At 50.7% G+C, this 16112-nt stretch overlaps 2 protein-coding genes across 3 annotated transcripts in view; one reads left to right on the forward strand and one right to left on the reverse strand.

Annotated features, from left to right (window-relative positions):
- Positions 1-1247, forward strand: part of LOC118651443 (SAP domain containing ribonucleoprotein) — a 64220-nt gene extending 62973 nt beyond the window's left edge. For both annotated transcript variants that reach the window (XM_036300613.1, XM_036300615.1), the window contains one exon: positions 960-1247. In XM_036300613.1, coding sequence (XP_036156506.1) covers positions 960-1001 — 42 coding nt within the window. In that variant the 3' untranslated portion in view covers positions 1002-1247. The remainder of the gene's footprint in view (positions 1-959) is intronic.
- Positions 1248-5883: 4636 nt separating this feature from the next.
- Positions 5884-15574, reverse strand: GDF11 (growth differentiation factor 11). The gene is made up of 3 exons (XM_036301382.1): positions 15139-15574; positions 9841-10238; positions 5884-9320 (listed from the first exon to the last, which is right to left on the reverse strand). The coding sequence occupies exons 1-3, from the start codon at positions 15572-15574 to the stop codon at positions 8940-8942; spliced, it is 1215 nt and encodes a 404-aa protein (XP_036157275.1). The 3' UTR covers positions 5884-8939.
- Between the last annotated feature and the right edge of the window lie 538 nt (positions 15575-16112).

Below are 16112 nucleotides of genomic sequence, written 5' to 3' on the forward strand. Positions count from 1 at the left end.
ACTTTAAATTACTCCCTTTTCCCAAGGAAACTGTGTTATGCTCACTCAGCTGGTACATCTGGCCTCTCCAACATAAGGCGGATGAGGATTTTGTTGGGTGGCAAGGAATATTGGCGTTTGTTGGGAGAGTCATTGTATGTAAGGAAGAAGTAACTTCTGAGGCTCATGGAGTTTACATGAGCCAGATGACTTTTTTTTATTCCAAAGAATTGTGTCAATAATCCAGGTGGAGTGGTCTGGGCCTGTATACACTTAGCTTTTCTTTTTAATCTAAATTAAACCTCCTGTGTGAATGAAATGAAAAAGCAGTCTCCCCTTTGCTGGGGGCAGTGGTTGGAATGAGGTTGGATTTGGTGCTGTTTTGTGTCATCCTTTCCTCCGCCCCTCCCCATTTTGTGCCTTCTCTCCAATGTGTCCTCCCTTAAGAGATCATATTGGGGACTCACCTCTCCCCGTTTATTACGTTGGTATTGAAGATTTTATGCTCTTTGTATTTAGAGGCCTAGGAATAACTGCTTTGGGGGCCTGACTGTCCAAAAGGGCATTCCCCTCATTTCCACCAAATAGCATTGGTCAACCCTTTGTCCTCTGAAATCTCCCATCTCCCCAGCCTGTTAAGAGTCCACTATTTCGAGACTAACTTGCTACAAGGCTGAATGGTCCTCTCTCCTTAAGGCATCTTTCCATTTTCTACTACTACTTTTCTCCTCTTTTCCTCCTGACCCATCTCTTTATAATCTTCTCCCCTCTCACCCTGCTTTTTCACCAAACCTCCCCAGCTCTAACTGGATAACAAGAGAAATTCAGAAATGAAATCTTTGGCTGCCAAGCTTAAGCCTGGGCCTTCCCTCCTTCTTCAACCATGTGACAATCCATGTGAATTTGGATTAAAGCAGCCAGGAACCGAGGCCACTGTTGTCTTACAATCTAATTTTTCTCTTCTTGCTTTTTTCTTATAGGCAAAGAAGAGGAAAAGAGCAGAACGCTTTGGGATTGCCTGATGAGAAACTCCTAATGCTTTCTGTTCTTCAGTGGTTTCCATCTCTGACTCCTTGGCCACATACATACCTAAATACACAGTCATGTGCCTAGGTGCTGCCTCGCAATGAGCGAGCATGTACCCCAGGTACATCCGTGAACTAAGTAGCAATTTGACTTACTGCTGTTCCAACTTCAAGATTGTTGTTGTTGTGTTGTGTTTTTTAATTATTATTTTGCTTGTTAATAAAAATCATTAGAAAAGAGAACAGTGTGTTTTATTAGGTACTCCTTTGAGTTCTTAGAGCCAGATTCAATCAGATATGGGGATCTTCAGGGACATTTATAGAGAATTAGCCATAGTCTTTTACCCATTAGAAAAGAAGTTAAGGAAAAGGATTGAATCCATCAATATATTTTTCTTATTGATTTCAGAGAGGAAGGGAGCGGAGAGAGAGAGAGGAACATCAATGATAAGAGAATCATTGATTAGCTGACCCCTACACCTCCCTACTGGGGACTGAGCCTGCAACCAGGGCATGTGTCCTGACTGGGAATTGAACAATGATCTCCTGGTTCATAAGTCAACACTTAACCACTGAGCCATACCGGCTGGGTTGAGTCCATCCCTTTAAGTCTATTTATATTCTCTCATGTTCACAGGCATCCTTTTACCTCTTTATCCTTCATGAAGAGGCCAAGTTTTACCCTGAGTCTTTGCTTCTCCAGGTTCATGTGACCCATTGGTATGAAATAGGGAGAATACCGTGGGTTTTAAGAGGTGCAGAGAATGAAATACAAGGGCTAATGATTGGTAGTCTCTTATAGAATGGAGTCCAGAAGGATCTTATTTTCAAAAGTGATCTGATGTGATACTGTCTGGTTTCAACCAAAGCTAACATATGGGACCCTGTTGGTAGGCAGTTCAGGAAAGGAGATGGGCTGGGTACCCCTCAGAGCTAGAAGGAAGTGTAGGGAATCAAAGCATGACAGGATGTCAGAGGTGTTAAGCATTATTGCCTAGATCAGTGGTTGACAAACTGCGGCTCGAGAGCCACATGTGGCTCTGGCCCCTTGAGTGTGGCCACGAAGTTTCAGTCGCACTGTACGTGTGCGCCCGCACGTGGTATTTTGTGGAAGAGCCACACTCAAGGGGCTGCAGTTCGCCGACCACTGGCCTAGATCATTGGAAACATAAGCAGTGGACAGGATGCTTCTACTTTCTAATCAAGCCCTGTGCTAGTTTGTCTTCTGTTGCCGAAGTATACTATTGCAGCTTTGGCGGTAACATTTCTTAAATATTACTAAAATCCATTTTACTTGCTGCGCCTCCAACTTAGAAAGGTTTGGCTCTCCCTAAGCAGGCTGTGTGTTTGCATTTGGTTTCACATAGATTGAGACCTGCTATTTAATCTTTTTTGATGTGTTGGTATAAGGTTTCTCCCCTTAATCTTTATTTCTGGACCTTCAGAAGGTTGGTTTTTGTTTGGTAATAAAACTTACGAGCTTGACACCTTACCTGAAGACTTTGGTACCATAATCAGATGCTGTGTTGCTGTGGTGTAATTTCTTGTTCCCATTTCTACTGAAACCTTCTGCCTTATTTTGTGAGGAGTAGGTAATAATTTGATCCTCTTCCTAACAAGAATTTCTTCCCACAAAGTGTTTTTGGTTGCTGAGGAGGGTAGAGACCTAAGTTTAGACACTTTAGGAAAACTGCCTTGGAGAGCAGATCCAAAGATTAACCGTTTGTTGTACATTTTTGCCCCATTCTGAGACTTTGGGAAAGTGAACAGACGGGAATTCTGTAAATGTTTCCTTCCCTCTGGCCTCTTCTGTCTGCCTCCCTTTTCTTTTCTCCAGGCCCTGATTTGAGACTAATTTTTCCTCTCTCTACTCTGAAAACAAAAACAGAGTTAGTTCTGTTTTGCAGCTTGAGAGAGGTTATAGATTCAGTAAGGCTTTTTTACCCAAGGATGATAAAAATTAGTAATAGGTAAAGGGGGTGGAGCATGTGGTGTTAATGGAGTGAAACAATGGATACTTCAGTGTTTACCCCCTTATTCTCTACTGTGTATCTCCTTATCTCTTTACCTCCTGGTTCATAGGTCAGCGCTCAACCACTGAGCCACACCGGCCTGGCTCAGTCCATCCCTTTAAGCCTATTTACATTCTCTCAGATTCACAGGTATCCTTTTTCCTCTTTATCCTCCATGGAGAGGACACTTTACCTCCTTATCCTCTAATCTTCCATAAAAGCACTTAGCCTTCTCTTTCTAAAGTCTAATCATTCTTTCCCTGATTCAACTCACTTTCCCCAAATCCTTGAGAGTGTGAATTTTTTACTAACCTTTTCATCTCATTCTAGCAGCTGTTCTTATGTTGGTCAGAAATCTCTCATCTCCAAGCCTGATCACCAAATCCTCCTCTTGTCTCATAGTCATTCTACACATACTTTTTGAGCATGGATAGATCAAGATGCCTGTCTTTTCCACTAATTTAGTCTTTAAATAGTAAGCCCCCCCCCCTTTTTTAAAAATATATTTTATTGATTTTTTACAGAGAGGAAGGGAGAGAGATAGAGAGTTAGAAACATCGATGAGAGAGAAACATCGATCAGCTGCCTCCTGCACATCCCCCACTGGGGAAGTGCCTGCAACCCAGGTACATGCCCTTGACCGGAATCGAACCTGGGACCTTTCAGTCTGCAGGCCGACGCTCTATCCACTGAGCCAAACCGGCTTTGGCAGTAAGCCCCTTTTAAGACATCAATGGGCACCCAGGCTTCCAATCCTTTCTCTGGGATCCAAGTACCTTTCCTTCCTATCCCCCAGTCTCACTAGTGTAGCTGATCCAAGATCCAGGTGTGATTAGCTGACTGAGGCTTTCTTTTTCTGTCCTGAAGCTGTGACATTCTCTGCATACCTGGAAGCTCTTAATGAGGGAGTCTATAAAAGATGTGGAGGGAACTAGCTTCCTCAGCTGTAAATCTGCACCTTTTTATGGTTCTCCAAGGATCATTCTTTTTTTCTCCACCATCACTCCAAACTCCTTCCCCCACGCCAACTCCTGGGAACTTCTGAAGATTCAAGGTTAGAAGCTTCTGTGGGGGTAAGGGGTATAGAAAGATGTGAATAGGAGCAGGATTTCTTGATATTGAGCCCTGTTTCCATGTCTGACACGAGAAACAGATGAAGGGGAAGGAAAGAACTTAACTGTTCTCCCTGTTGTATGAGGGCCTCTGATAGGTAATGTCATTCACCTGATTATTGAAATCCATCAGAAACTAACCTCTGCCTCTCTTGCAACATGTCCACACTTGTTTTTAAACTCCAAAGAAATTACCAAATAATGGTGGAATTCACACCTTTGCAGACCCTTTGAGCCCAGGGTGCTCCCAGCTTTCTTTTCTCAACTACTTCAGTGCAATTCCTTGTTCGACCACACTAGCTCTACTGGTTCTGAGACCCTGGACAAATTAATTATTCTGTGACTCTCTCCAGACCCTGTACCAACAACCCTGTGAAAATTGATGTTATGTACTCGGCACAATTTTTTTACCATAGTTTGAGTAGTATTCGTTCAATAAATATGAAATCTTAATTTTACTAGGTTATTTACAGTGAGAAGATTTTCTTTTCCCCAAGTAGGTCCCAGCTAAAGGGTAAGGGACTGAGTGGATTAGGTTGAGTATGTGTATGTGTGTGTATACTACATATGCAGGTACAATGTTAGGAGGTTCAGAGAGTGGAAAGAGGTAGGAATCTAATTGCTCCCTTACCCCCAGCTCATTGGTAGGAAAGCTGACATTGTTGCCTGGGGCAGACTTCCCTGCTTCAGCCTCACTAGAGAGCAGAAGCTGTAAATAAATGCCACTGCCTGTGGTGCTTAGCTTGGAGCCCCTGACATCCCCAAATGGACAGATAGAGTATAGGCTAGCTACTCATGCATTGGGTTGGAGGATGTTGGGGATAAAAGTCATCTTGCAGTTTCTTCTGAATGTCCTCTCAAAGCAGGAAACAGCAGTAGGGGGAGAAAAAAGTCTTAGCTCAGGTAAAACGCTAGGGGTAGGTGTGGATACAGCAGCTCCTTGGGAGGACAGTGTGTAGCACTTTTCTCCTCTCTCAACCTCGGTCTTGTAGTTTGGTCTGAGGTGGGGTCATTCTGAAGATAGAACTAACAAAACAGGAATGCATGGTGGCATATTAAACCTTCCATGGCCCTGTCCCCCCATTCTGGATCAGATCGATGTTACAGTAGCTTTTCTTCCTTTTTTTTTTTTTAATGTAAGTTAGGGAAGATTCCTTTGCTACACCTAACTCTTTTGCCTTGGAAGTATGCTCTAGGCCAGGGGTGGGCAAACTTTTTGACTCGAGGGCCACAATGGGTTCTTAAACTGGACCGGAGGGCCGGAACAAAAGCATGGATGGAGTGTTTGTGTGAACTAATATAAATTCAAAGTAAACATCATTACATAAAAGGGTAAGGTCTTTTTTTTCAATAGTTTTATTCATTTCAAATGGGCCTCTGGCCCACGGGCCTTAGTTTGCCCACGGCTGCTCTAGGCTCACGGGAGACATTTTTGAGATGCTTAACCACTTTTGGTGCACTGGCAAGGTGAATGGCCATGTTAGCTTGGTTTGTGGATTTTGTAAAACTTAGCTGAGGAACCCTAGGATCAGGGAACTGCAGAATAGGATAAACATTAGCAGGATGGTCTCAAGAGAACTTTTAGATCTTCCATTCTTAGGAAGCTGGGAGAGGGTTTTGTAATCTTTGGGACTGTTTTGATAAAGCTCTCTAGAGAGTTGTTGTTCTAGGTCCCCTCCCTTGGTCTGCATGTCCCAACCATCATCCCAGATGACAATAGTGGTTTTCCCTTGCTCCAATGACTGCCATCTTCTTAGTTCTTGAGCACAAGGTTCCGTCCTCCCAGATCCTCTTCTGTTCCTGGTCTGAGGTATAAATGTTCGCGCTTAGTTAGGGAGAAGAGCTCATCACTGAATTCTAAATTCTTTGACTGCTTTTATTTTTCTTTTTTCAGGTTCAAGTGCTGGATTGTGTCATGTGACCATCCCAAAAATCAGAGCACCCTATGGCCATCTTTGCCCTCTGTCACATAACTTGAAAACTGCCTGATGGCCTTTTTGCAATGGTTCCCTCCAGGAATCTTTGATCTCAGTGAAAAGTTCTTTCCCGGCGTACCAGTGCCCATCGGCCCCATACTCCTCAGACACCCTTAACAAACAAAGGCAATCACGCACACAGTGTAACAAATACACAAAGTAAATAATAATTACACTAATTATGATCTGAGGGCACTGGTGAGGTCCACACACATCATGAGGTGGGAGGGGAGTGCTAGTTTCCACGAGGCCGCTGGGCTATGCCCCCCCGGCCTTTTTGGGGGTGGAAGAACCAGGGAAAGGAGACTTCAACTCAGGTTTATGTTCATAAGAGAAATACCCTCCCCCAAAGGTCTTTATTTGGTGGTATTAAAGGGGCATATTCTAAGTGTCCCCAAATCTAATGCCCCAACTCTATAGAATTTGTAGAGGGAAGTCATCTGATACCTATTGCCAAACCCCCGCCCTGTGCCAAGATCAAGAGGCATGGGCATTTGACCTTGGAGAAGGCATCTTCTGTTCTTCACTGCTCTGCTCCTCTCCTTTCACCAAGAAAAAGTGAATGGTGTTGCCGGTTCTCCAAGATTGGGCCAGAAGGAAGGATAAAGAATGGAGTCAGAGAGGAGAGGCTGGGGGATTAGCGTAGCTGCTGTATGTGAGGAGGCAAGTTGAAATGCTTAATAGCCCCTGCCCATTCCTATACTGAAACACCATATCTCACTTTTTCACTATGGGAATGGGAATAAGATACTAAAGATCACCAACACCACCTTCCCAAGGGTGGTCCCATACCTTTGCCCCTTCCACTGGCTGGACCATGTGGGAGAGTCATGCTCTTGGGAAAATCAAGCCTTCCTGGTCAGCTCTCCAGCTTGGGCTTAACTTTGTTCAGTACCGTTTGTATCAAGAACCGTAACTACTGACTCGACTGAAGAATAACAATTTTACTGAAGGTTCTTTCCCCCTCCTCTCCTGACCCTCTAGGCTCTTGCCTGGAGCCAAGAAGTCTGGTGGTGAGGTATGGGTAGGGTGTGGGTCAGGAGATTCTCAGCTCCTTGGCTTCAGGCACTGTCCAGCTGGGAGGCAGAGGGGAACTTGTACTCTGAAGCCTGTGACTCCTCTAAGCCTCACATCTCTTCACCACTACTCTGGTGCCCTGGTTATCTGTCCCACAGCGAGAGGTATTTTATGTCCATAAAGTGCCCGTGGTAAGTGCTCAGAATTCATCTCTTGGCTGTGGCGGGTGCTGCTATTTTTCATTCCATCGAGGGGAAGAAACTGAGGCACAGTGAGTCCAGAGGAGGGTGGGTCAGGATTGTGGGAGGAATGAACAGGCCCAGCTAGTGACTTGGAGTGGTAACCAATCCCTGCCTGCTTCCTAGCCTTTCAAACAAACCAGGGAGTCTCCAGCCTTCCCATCCTCTGCTCTAATTGGCCTTGTCAGGTGCTTTTACACACTGTATTGTCCCCATCCCTGCTGCCAGGTACTGCTAGATTCCAAAAATAAAACATAAAAATAATTATACACTCTGCTCCCTTATTCTCCCCCCTTCCACCCTGAGCTTTGGGGTTGAGGAACTAAAATGTCCCCCCCTCCAGAATCCCTTCCACCTTGGTCTGCTGGCTCTATTCCTTAGCCCAGAGCAGTAATTTGGATTCAGATGCCCTGTAACCATCAGCCTCCTCTCTACTCCTTTCTTAACCCCTCCTAACCCTTCCCAGACCTCTCTATACTCTTCTTTTTATTGACCTAAAGGTAGAGGCTGGGAGCAAGGGCATTCCACAGGCTCTTTGGTCTCTCTTTTGGCTGGTGGGAATTTGGGCATAAACAGGCCACACCCTCTAGGTAAATAACTCAGTACTATGAGGGTAGATCTGAGTGAGTTTAGTGGCTCTCATATAGATCCTGGATGTTGAAGGCTGGCTCCCCCAGCTCCTAAACCGTAACCGCTTACTGTTTCCGTGACCGCTGGCAGTTCCACCCCTTTGGCTCAGGAAGGTTAATTAAGTAGGGTGATTATGGATTGGAAGCTTCCCCATATGTCAGCCCTCTTGTCCTTTACTCCCGTTCCCAACCCTAGAGGCTTTATACAAGTGCTTAAGTAGGTGGGTATTGAGGGAGGACAGGGTTTAGGGAATAAGGGACAAATGGGGCACAGTGAACAGGGGCCCTTCTATTTCAGTAAAGCCAAATACCAAAAAATGAAAAGTCACAATAAATAAATAAATAATATTCCAAAATCCTCACTTTTGCTCCTGCCCTCACTTCCCTTCCCCTGGCCACTGCTAGAGAGAGAGAAAGGGAAGAACTAAGAATGGATTTTTTGATTTCCTTTCCTACTGAAAATGGTAGTCAGGGGGTCTCCCCAAAACATATCAAGCCCCTCACCTTGCCAGTGGAAGAAAGGAGGCTTGGTATGGGGCTTTCTCTTTTTACTCCCTTTCAGTCTCTTTCTCATTATCTCTGCCTAGTCTGTCTCATCTGCCTCTCCATCCCGTCGCCTTCTCACTGCTGCTCTTAGTGTTCCTCTGTCTCTATCCCTCTGCTCTACCTCTCTCTCTATGCCTCTCTGTCTTCTTGCCAAACCTTTTCACCTGCAAACCTCAAACACTCCCCACCTGACCTGTCCCCTCCTCTTCTCCCTTTCCCCCAAACCCCTCACCCTTCAATCCCCAACCTGCCTCCCTCTATTGTATTGCACACTGCTTGGGCAGGGAACAAGATGTGATGCTCATGAGAAGAGGTGGAGGGAGATCTAGGGCCTGTGGGGGAACTGGGTCAGGGCTGGGATCTGGGGGTAGGGTCTGTGGAGGCGGCATCCTCTGTCCTCCACCTTAGGAGCAGCCACAGCGATCCACCACCATGCCAGGGATCTTGCCGTAGATAATCTGCTGCTTGTCATTGAAGTAGAGCATGTTGATTGGGGACATCTTGGTGGGAGTGCAGCAGGGCCCAGCAGAACCTCTTGGATTAGCCTGTTGCACCAAGTGGGTGTGTGGATACTTTTGCATGAACATGTACTCGCACTGGCCCGAGCAGTAGTTGGCCTTGTAGCGTTTAGGTGCGATGATCCAGTCCCAGCCGAAAGCCTCGAAGTCCACTGTGAGGGGATATCGGCAGCAGCGGGACTCACTGGAGTGCTCATCGCAGTCCAGGCCCAGGTTCCGCCGGGACCGCTTTGTGTTCTCGAGGACGCGAAGCTCCATGAAAGGATGCTGGGACGGGAGAGGAGAGAGAGCTGTGACAGAGTCCTGAAGGGTTCGTACTCAGTGTTCTTTCTCACCTGCCCTCAACAGGGGCAGGAGAACAGAGACCACCTCTCAGCTTTCCCACTGCTCCCATCCCCAGCCAGTGTCTTCTGCCCACTTTTCTTGCCAGCTAGCCATCTCTCCTTCAATTCACCTTTCCTAATTCCTCCCCTGGCAACCTAACTCTCATCAGCCCCTTGGCCAGAGGCCTCATCAAGAGTCCATTTTTGTGTTCCCGCGGATCTCCCCTTAACTCACACCTTCAACCAAATCCAGTTTTCAGCTGTTGGCCTGGCTTGGATATCTGAAAAGTGATAGTTGCCACTCCCCTTCCCTCCCAAACTCCTCCTCTAGAATCAGCTTCTGGCCCCAGATAAATAATGCTAGTCCACAACCCTCTTCACATTCCTGATCTACCTTTTCCAACATCCCACCTCCTCAGGGCCAGGTTACACATATCCGCCACCATCTCAGGCTCCCTGCTCACCAGCCCCTCAGCTCCTGGCCCCAGAGAGGTGACAGCCAGGTCTGTGCCACTGGGATCAAAGGCGTTGATCTCGATGCCCCAGTTGCTCTGTGGCTGGCGAAACCAGCTGTGTAGCACTTGCTTGAAGTCGATGCTCTGCCAGTGGCCGGAGCGGGAGTGCAGCTCAATCTTGAGTGATCGGATACGGATGTGACGTCGGCCTCCCCCACCTCCCCCAGGAGTCCCTTCCCCAGTTAGGGGTTTCAGCCGCAAGATCTGAAGGTAGACTGTGGCTGGGCGGGGCACAGGCCGTAGATACACCCACAGCTGGGCCTTTAGTACCTTCGTGAACATCACCTTGGGGCTGAAGTGGAAATGACAGCAGAGAGGGCTGCCATCTGTCTGCACCGCAGGGTCCGCTGATAAGAGAGAAGGGGGTACAAGGTTAGCAAAAGTGTTTGTGGAGGAGGTCAGCAGTCCTGGGTGGCACTGGCAACTTGGAGTCCTCAGCCTGAGTTTTCCAGTTCTTCACCCTTCTCCCATGCCTGTCTTGTTGACTACCGTGTCACTGATACCCAGAACAGTGTCTCCTCTTTTCCGCTGTAAGATGACTGACTGCTCTATCAAGTCTTACTAATCTGTACCCATTCCCTAATCCAATTGCCCTAATGCGTAGGTTCTCCTCTACCAGATAACCTGCAAAGGTGGTTATTAGAGGATTCTTCCATCTGCAGTCTTCCCTTTCTCCAACTTTCCCCAACATGTAGGGCTCTAACTTCTGAACCTTTGATGTTCTTCAAAGAAGCCAAACCTCATATCACACCTGCTGTCCTCAGGTCACCTTGTCCCAGTTTTGCTCTGTTTTGTCTGGTGGCCAGGTGGGGAACCTGTTATAGCATCCCACGCCCCCCAAAAACACACACACACACAATATAAAACAAAACAGATGACCTCAGAGAGTGGATAACCCATGGTCCAGAGAGAGAGCATGGGCTAAATTTATTTCATGAAGTAAATCAGATCTAGGCTTCCTGGCATCATTCACACTAGAACTACTACGCCTGGAACTAACACGAACTACTCAAGCACTCCTGTGCATTTGGCTCTCCCATTAACCTGAAAACCAGTTTCCTCAGCTGCTGCCTCATCCTCATCACCGTTACCACCTCAGCTTTTGAGAGGGAAAAACTACCTCTATGTTGTTTCCTCCTACTTGCCCAAAGCATCAGAAATAATAATCCACACACCAGATGAACTGTAATCAGTCTTTTCTCCCTTGAGCTTCCTGTCCAGTGCCAGCAACTCTTTGCAAAGGTTAACATCCAAACTTTACATTTTGGCCCATTTCCCCTTGTTCTGGACCATAAATTGATTCTTCTTGGATCTAAAAGATGATGCTTAATATTTGCCTCTGCTTCCATTGCAGCTCCTCTCAGTTTCCTTCCTAATCCCTGAAGTCAGTTGGAAATGCCTTAAATCATGTTTTCATTGGGCAGGAATAGCCATCTCACTCTAAATGGACAGAGAGGAAGATTCAGGAAGGAGCTTCTAGAGCCATGTAAGAATGATTAGGAAGTCAAGTAATATGTATCGTGCCCAGGTCTCGGAGTTCTGCATAATCGTGGAGGATTTAGCATCTGCGGTTGGTCTCCCACCAGCATTCCCCCACCCCCACCCCAGAAGAAGGAGGGTCCTCCAAGTGAGATGGGGAGGAAAGTGCTTAATGATCTTCATGTATTCAGGACACAAGACACCAAGCTCCTCTGTAGCTTCCTTCCCCTTGGTTCTGTTCTGAGATCCCAGGGCACTGGTTGTCCTCCCAGTTACTCTCCCGCTGGAGCTGTGGGGTGCAATGGGGTAGGGTTCCAAAGTGGAAACTCAGAGACCAGGAGTGCTGGGCAGGGGAGCGGCTGGTGAGATGGGGGCAGCGACAACCCAACCAGCACACTATGCCTCGTTGCAGCACAAGGATTGTCTTCTTTTCCTGTGTCTTCACCATGAGGTCCTAATCCCCATGCGTGTGAACATTGTTGATACTGTGTGTTTTGCTCATTGTGGCTTTAGTGCCTCCGTAGTACCAGGCAGTGTTCACTAAATGCATGCTGACTGAGCTCCCTAACCTCCCAATCTTAGATTGTACAGGCCAGTGCCGGAAAGTCCTTCCTGACATCTCAGCTCTGTTCTCTGACTGTAGTTGAAATGGGTTTCATCACTACCTGACTTCTCATTGACCAGCATCTGACCTTACCCACCAAACTTCTCAGTGATACAGATAATAATCCTTGCTCCATAGGAGTGCTGAGCATTAAATAAAGAATCTGAAAATAGCAGAAGCTTCTCAGGAAATGTTGGTTTATTGTTAGTTTCCTAAGCTGGCCCCAGGGCCCGTCCTCCCAAGTCTCTAAGGCAGAGTCCCCCGTCCCCACCCCAGGGAATCACCGTACACTTCTCACCCAGTGGATGTGGGGACAGTCAGGTCCTACAGGGGACAGGACTAAAACATTGCGTGGAAAAAGAAAAGTAAAGGGGAGATGAGAGACTGGAGATGGTGAGGGAGATAATAGAGAGACTGTTAGGGATGAAGGCAGGGTCGAAGAGACAGATAGGCAGAGAAATGGAGAGGAGAAGGAAGAGAAGGGAGGATCACGGTAGAGGAAGAAATCAGCTTGGGATTTGGAGACTACTGGGAGGAAAGGGGGAATTTATAGGAGCGGGTGGAGGTTAAGCAGCAAAAGGAGGGTGGTAGGTAAGCCCAGTGGGATGAAGAGAAAGGACAGAAGGATACACTGGGAGGAACAAAGGAGAACCAGGTAGAGCCACGGAGGGAAGCAGGGGGCTTGAGAGAGTCCCCAACACACACATAGGCCCAGCTCCCAAGGGGAGGGGAAGGAGCCACATCTGTGTTGGATTGATCGGGTTGGTGGCAGGCAGCAGGTCAGGTTTAGTAGGCGGTGCTGGTCTGGAGAGAGGTCATTGCACTATTTTCAGCAAAAGCCCAACCCCCTCACTGCTCACCACCTCGCCCTCCCCGCCCCCCTACTCACATACACACTCTTCTAACCCCGGCTGGAAGGCCTAGGGGCAGGAGGTTGGGCTGAGAGGACCGGGGCCTCTTGGTGTAGGGAGGAGAGAGAAACTGAGGGGCTGGGCTTGGCTCCCAGAAGGGCAAGGGGGCTGGGTTCCCAGGATGAAGGCTGGGGTGGGAGAGCCTAAGAGGGTGGAGGGAACTAGGGCAGGCACTGCAGCCTAGGAGAGGTGGGGGCTGGGGTCCAGGGTTGAGGACTGGGGGAGGGGAGGAGGGGGAGGGGAGCGGAGGCCATCTCTGCTGACAAACACCTCCCCCGATTAGCAGAGCACAAGTCTCTTATTAAAGCGGGTCCCTGGGGATTAGACTATAAAAGTCTCTTTTTCCTTTTCCCCTCTCTCCCTCCCCTCCCCTCCCCTCCACTCCCCCTCCCTCTCTTAAGAGCTCAGCTTGGCTCTTAAAGGGGACGTACAACACCTGGCCAGAGACCCAGTCCCTAGTTATCCACGTCCTGGGGTGGCAAGAGGGTGTCCTTCTCTCTTCACCCGTGACCCAGCCTAACCTGCACTTCCCAATCCAGGCATGCAGAGTCCTAGCCGTTCATTTCCCGCACCCCCTTTACCTGGGCTAACTCTGGACTCAGGCCCATTGGTTAAGGGATGCTGGGGGTAGGAAAGAGCAAGGGAAGCCCACGGCTCTATCACCCATCTGGAAATCCTCACATACGACTCCACATAGGCCAGGGGACCTTTTCCCTGTTCATCGCCCAGCAAACTCTTTTCCAGAATTCCTCTATAACTGTTTCACAAACCCCCACCCCCATCGCTGCCCTCAGTCAATAGCACACTAACCCTAGCTTCTATAAAGCAAAAGCCTTCAGAACAGAAGGAAGACTGAGGGAAACCCAAGCTCAGATCCCAAGCCGGCACCTCCACCCCACCCCAAAGTTAATGTCCTAGTTCTTTGAGTCTTCTTTTCTTTACGACCCTGACCCAGTGCTGTGGAGTTAGTCTGCAGAAAAACTGGTGGCGGCGTAAGCACTCTGCCTCCCAGATGCACACCTGGGTTCCTGTGCCTCTCCCATGGGAGTGGGCCACTAGGACTCCCCTCAGCCCCCAGCTTTTTATGACCCATCTGCCAATAAAACATCTCCCCCTCTTCTGTTCAGAGCCATAAAACCAAACAGTTGTGTGTGTGTGTGTGTGTGTGTGTGTGTGTGTGTGTGTGTGTGTGAGGGAGGGGGGGTACTTTGCCAAACCTCTAAGAGGGCCTGGTTCCCTGGAGGTGGGGGTGGGGGGGGGTGGGCGTGGGGGGGGCCTTCGTGGGGGAGGGGAAAGGCAGTGGTCTGACCCTGGGGAGAGCAGGGGAGTTTGGGGATGTTGCGGGGAGTGTTGGCTGGATTTTCCAGGCCATAAAATTTCAAAGCAGCACAAGTCTATTAACATGTTCATCTTTCCTCTGGCCAGGGGCTTGGATGCCTGGTTTCATCCCCCTCCCCATGTATTTCTTTCTTTTTCTCCTTGGGTCTTCCTCTCTCTCCTCAAGTGCGGGTGCGGGTAGGGGCGGTGAGTAAGGGGTGGAGCACTCAGGTTTGAGCCGCCAAACCCGTGCGGGTAACCGCGGCGCCTGGAGCGGGGTTCTCTGGGCCAGTCAGTACCCAGAAGGCACAACTTTCCTGCCCCTCAGGGAGCCCAGGTGTCAGAGGGCTCCTGGCGGAGGGAGTGCCAGGTGGGCTACGTACCGGGACAGACACGGGGCTTTGGGATCGCGTTCCTGGGGGAGGGAGAGGCGCACTCCGTTCTCCGTAGCCCGGGGGCGCGTCGCGGAGCCCGGGGTTGGAGCGGGTGCCGAGTGGGTGCCGGGGGCGTGGGAGGCGGAGAGCACGGCAGCCCCGCCACGACCGCGGGGCCGGCAGCCTCCGACTCCGTCCCCAGCCCCTCCACCGCGACTCTTCAGGACTCGGTGCTGTCCCTCCGGCCGCGGCCGGCCCCGCGGCTCCGGACTCCCGCTCGCACGGTCCTCCGCGCACACCCGGGGCAGAAGGCGCTGCCCGGCGATCCTCGGGGCTGGCCGCCCCACCCCCTCCAGGGACGGGGCGTGCACGCCACTCGGCGCTCACCTCCACCGCTAGAGAAACTTACATGGAGCAGCCCCCGCCCCCCGATCCGTCAAGTTTCCGCAGAACAGGCTTCCGGGCCGGAGCCACCGGAGCGCCCCGCTCCCGAGCAGGAGGCGCTCACTTCCCCGGAGCCCGGGTCGGCACCCCCCGCCGCTCGCGCCCGCCCGCCACTCACTCTCCTGGGCCATGCTAATGACAGTCTCCGTGGTGGCGTGGTACTCGTCCTCCTCCAGGAAGTCCTCGGGCTGCAGCGCGTCCCCCTGGAAGTCGTGCAGGTCCAGGATCTGCTGCAGCGGCGGCGCCTTGGGCAGCAGCTGCTTCACCACCTCGCGGCTGATGTTGGGCGCCTCCTTGAGCCTCAGTTTGCTCAGGATCTGCGACTTGATGCTCTCCAGGCGCAGCTCGCGGCTGTGCTGCCGCCACACGCACACCGGGCAGCCGTCGGGCTCGGGCGCCGCGGACGCGGCCGGCCGGCTCGAGCGCTCCCCCCCGACCCCCGCCGCCGCCGCCTCCGCCGCCGCCACCGCGGGTCCCTCGGCCGCCTCCCCCCGGGGCCGCAGCTCCAGGGCGAGGAGCAGGAAGCCCAGCAGCAGCGGGGCCGCGAGCACCATGCTGGAGGGGAGGGGAGGGAGGACTGGGGGGCGGGGACGCCGGAGTCCCGCGGGGAGGGGGCGGAGGGAACAGGGAGGGAGGAGGAGGGGGTCCCGGCGGCGCGGGATTGGGGGCTGCCCGGCCGAGGGGGACCCGGGGGGGCCGGGGGCGGCGGGCGCGCGGGCGGGGCGGGCGGGCGACCGGGGCGGGAGGCTGGGGGGGCCCGAGCCCGGGCCAGGCCCTTTATAGCCCCGGCCCCCGTGTCGTCAGCGGCCGCGATTGGCTGCGGAGCCAACAAAAGAGGCCGCGCTGTCATCCGAGGCGAGAGAGGGAGCCGGAGAGAGCCGTGGAAGAGGGAGAGAGGGAGGGAGCCGGGGCCCAGAGCGAGACGGGGAGACCGCGATCTTGGGGTGGGGGGCAGAGAGAGTCAGCGACCAAGGGGAGACAGAGAGAGAAAGAGGGAAGGAACCGATCGGAGGAACAGAAACAGAAAAAGCAGGAGGAAGAGGAGAGAGACAAAAGGGAGGCGGGGGAAGAGGGAGTCGGAGGGGAAGACGC

This window comes from Myotis myotis, unplaced genomic scaffold (genome assembly GCF_014108235.1).
Source record: "Myotis myotis isolate mMyoMyo1 unplaced genomic scaffold, mMyoMyo1.p scaffold_m19_p_3, whole genome shotgun sequence".
NCBI classification, from domain to species: domain Eukaryota; kingdom Metazoa; phylum Chordata; class Mammalia; order Chiroptera; family Vespertilionidae; genus Myotis; species Myotis myotis.

Coding starts and splice junctions, on each gene's coding strand:
- GDF11 (XM_036301382.1), bottom strand. CDS start 15,574: ATGGTGCTCGCGGCCCCGCTGCTGCTGGGCTTCCTGCTCCTCGCCCTG. Junction 10,239..15,138: donor CATTAGCATGGCCCAGGAGA/GTGAGTGGCGGG, acceptor CTCTCTTATCAG/CGGACCCTGCGGTGCAGACA. Junction 9,321..9,840: donor GGCCAGGAGCTGAGGGGCTG/GTGAGCAGGGAG, acceptor CTCCCGTCCCAG/CATCCTTTCATGGAGCTTCG.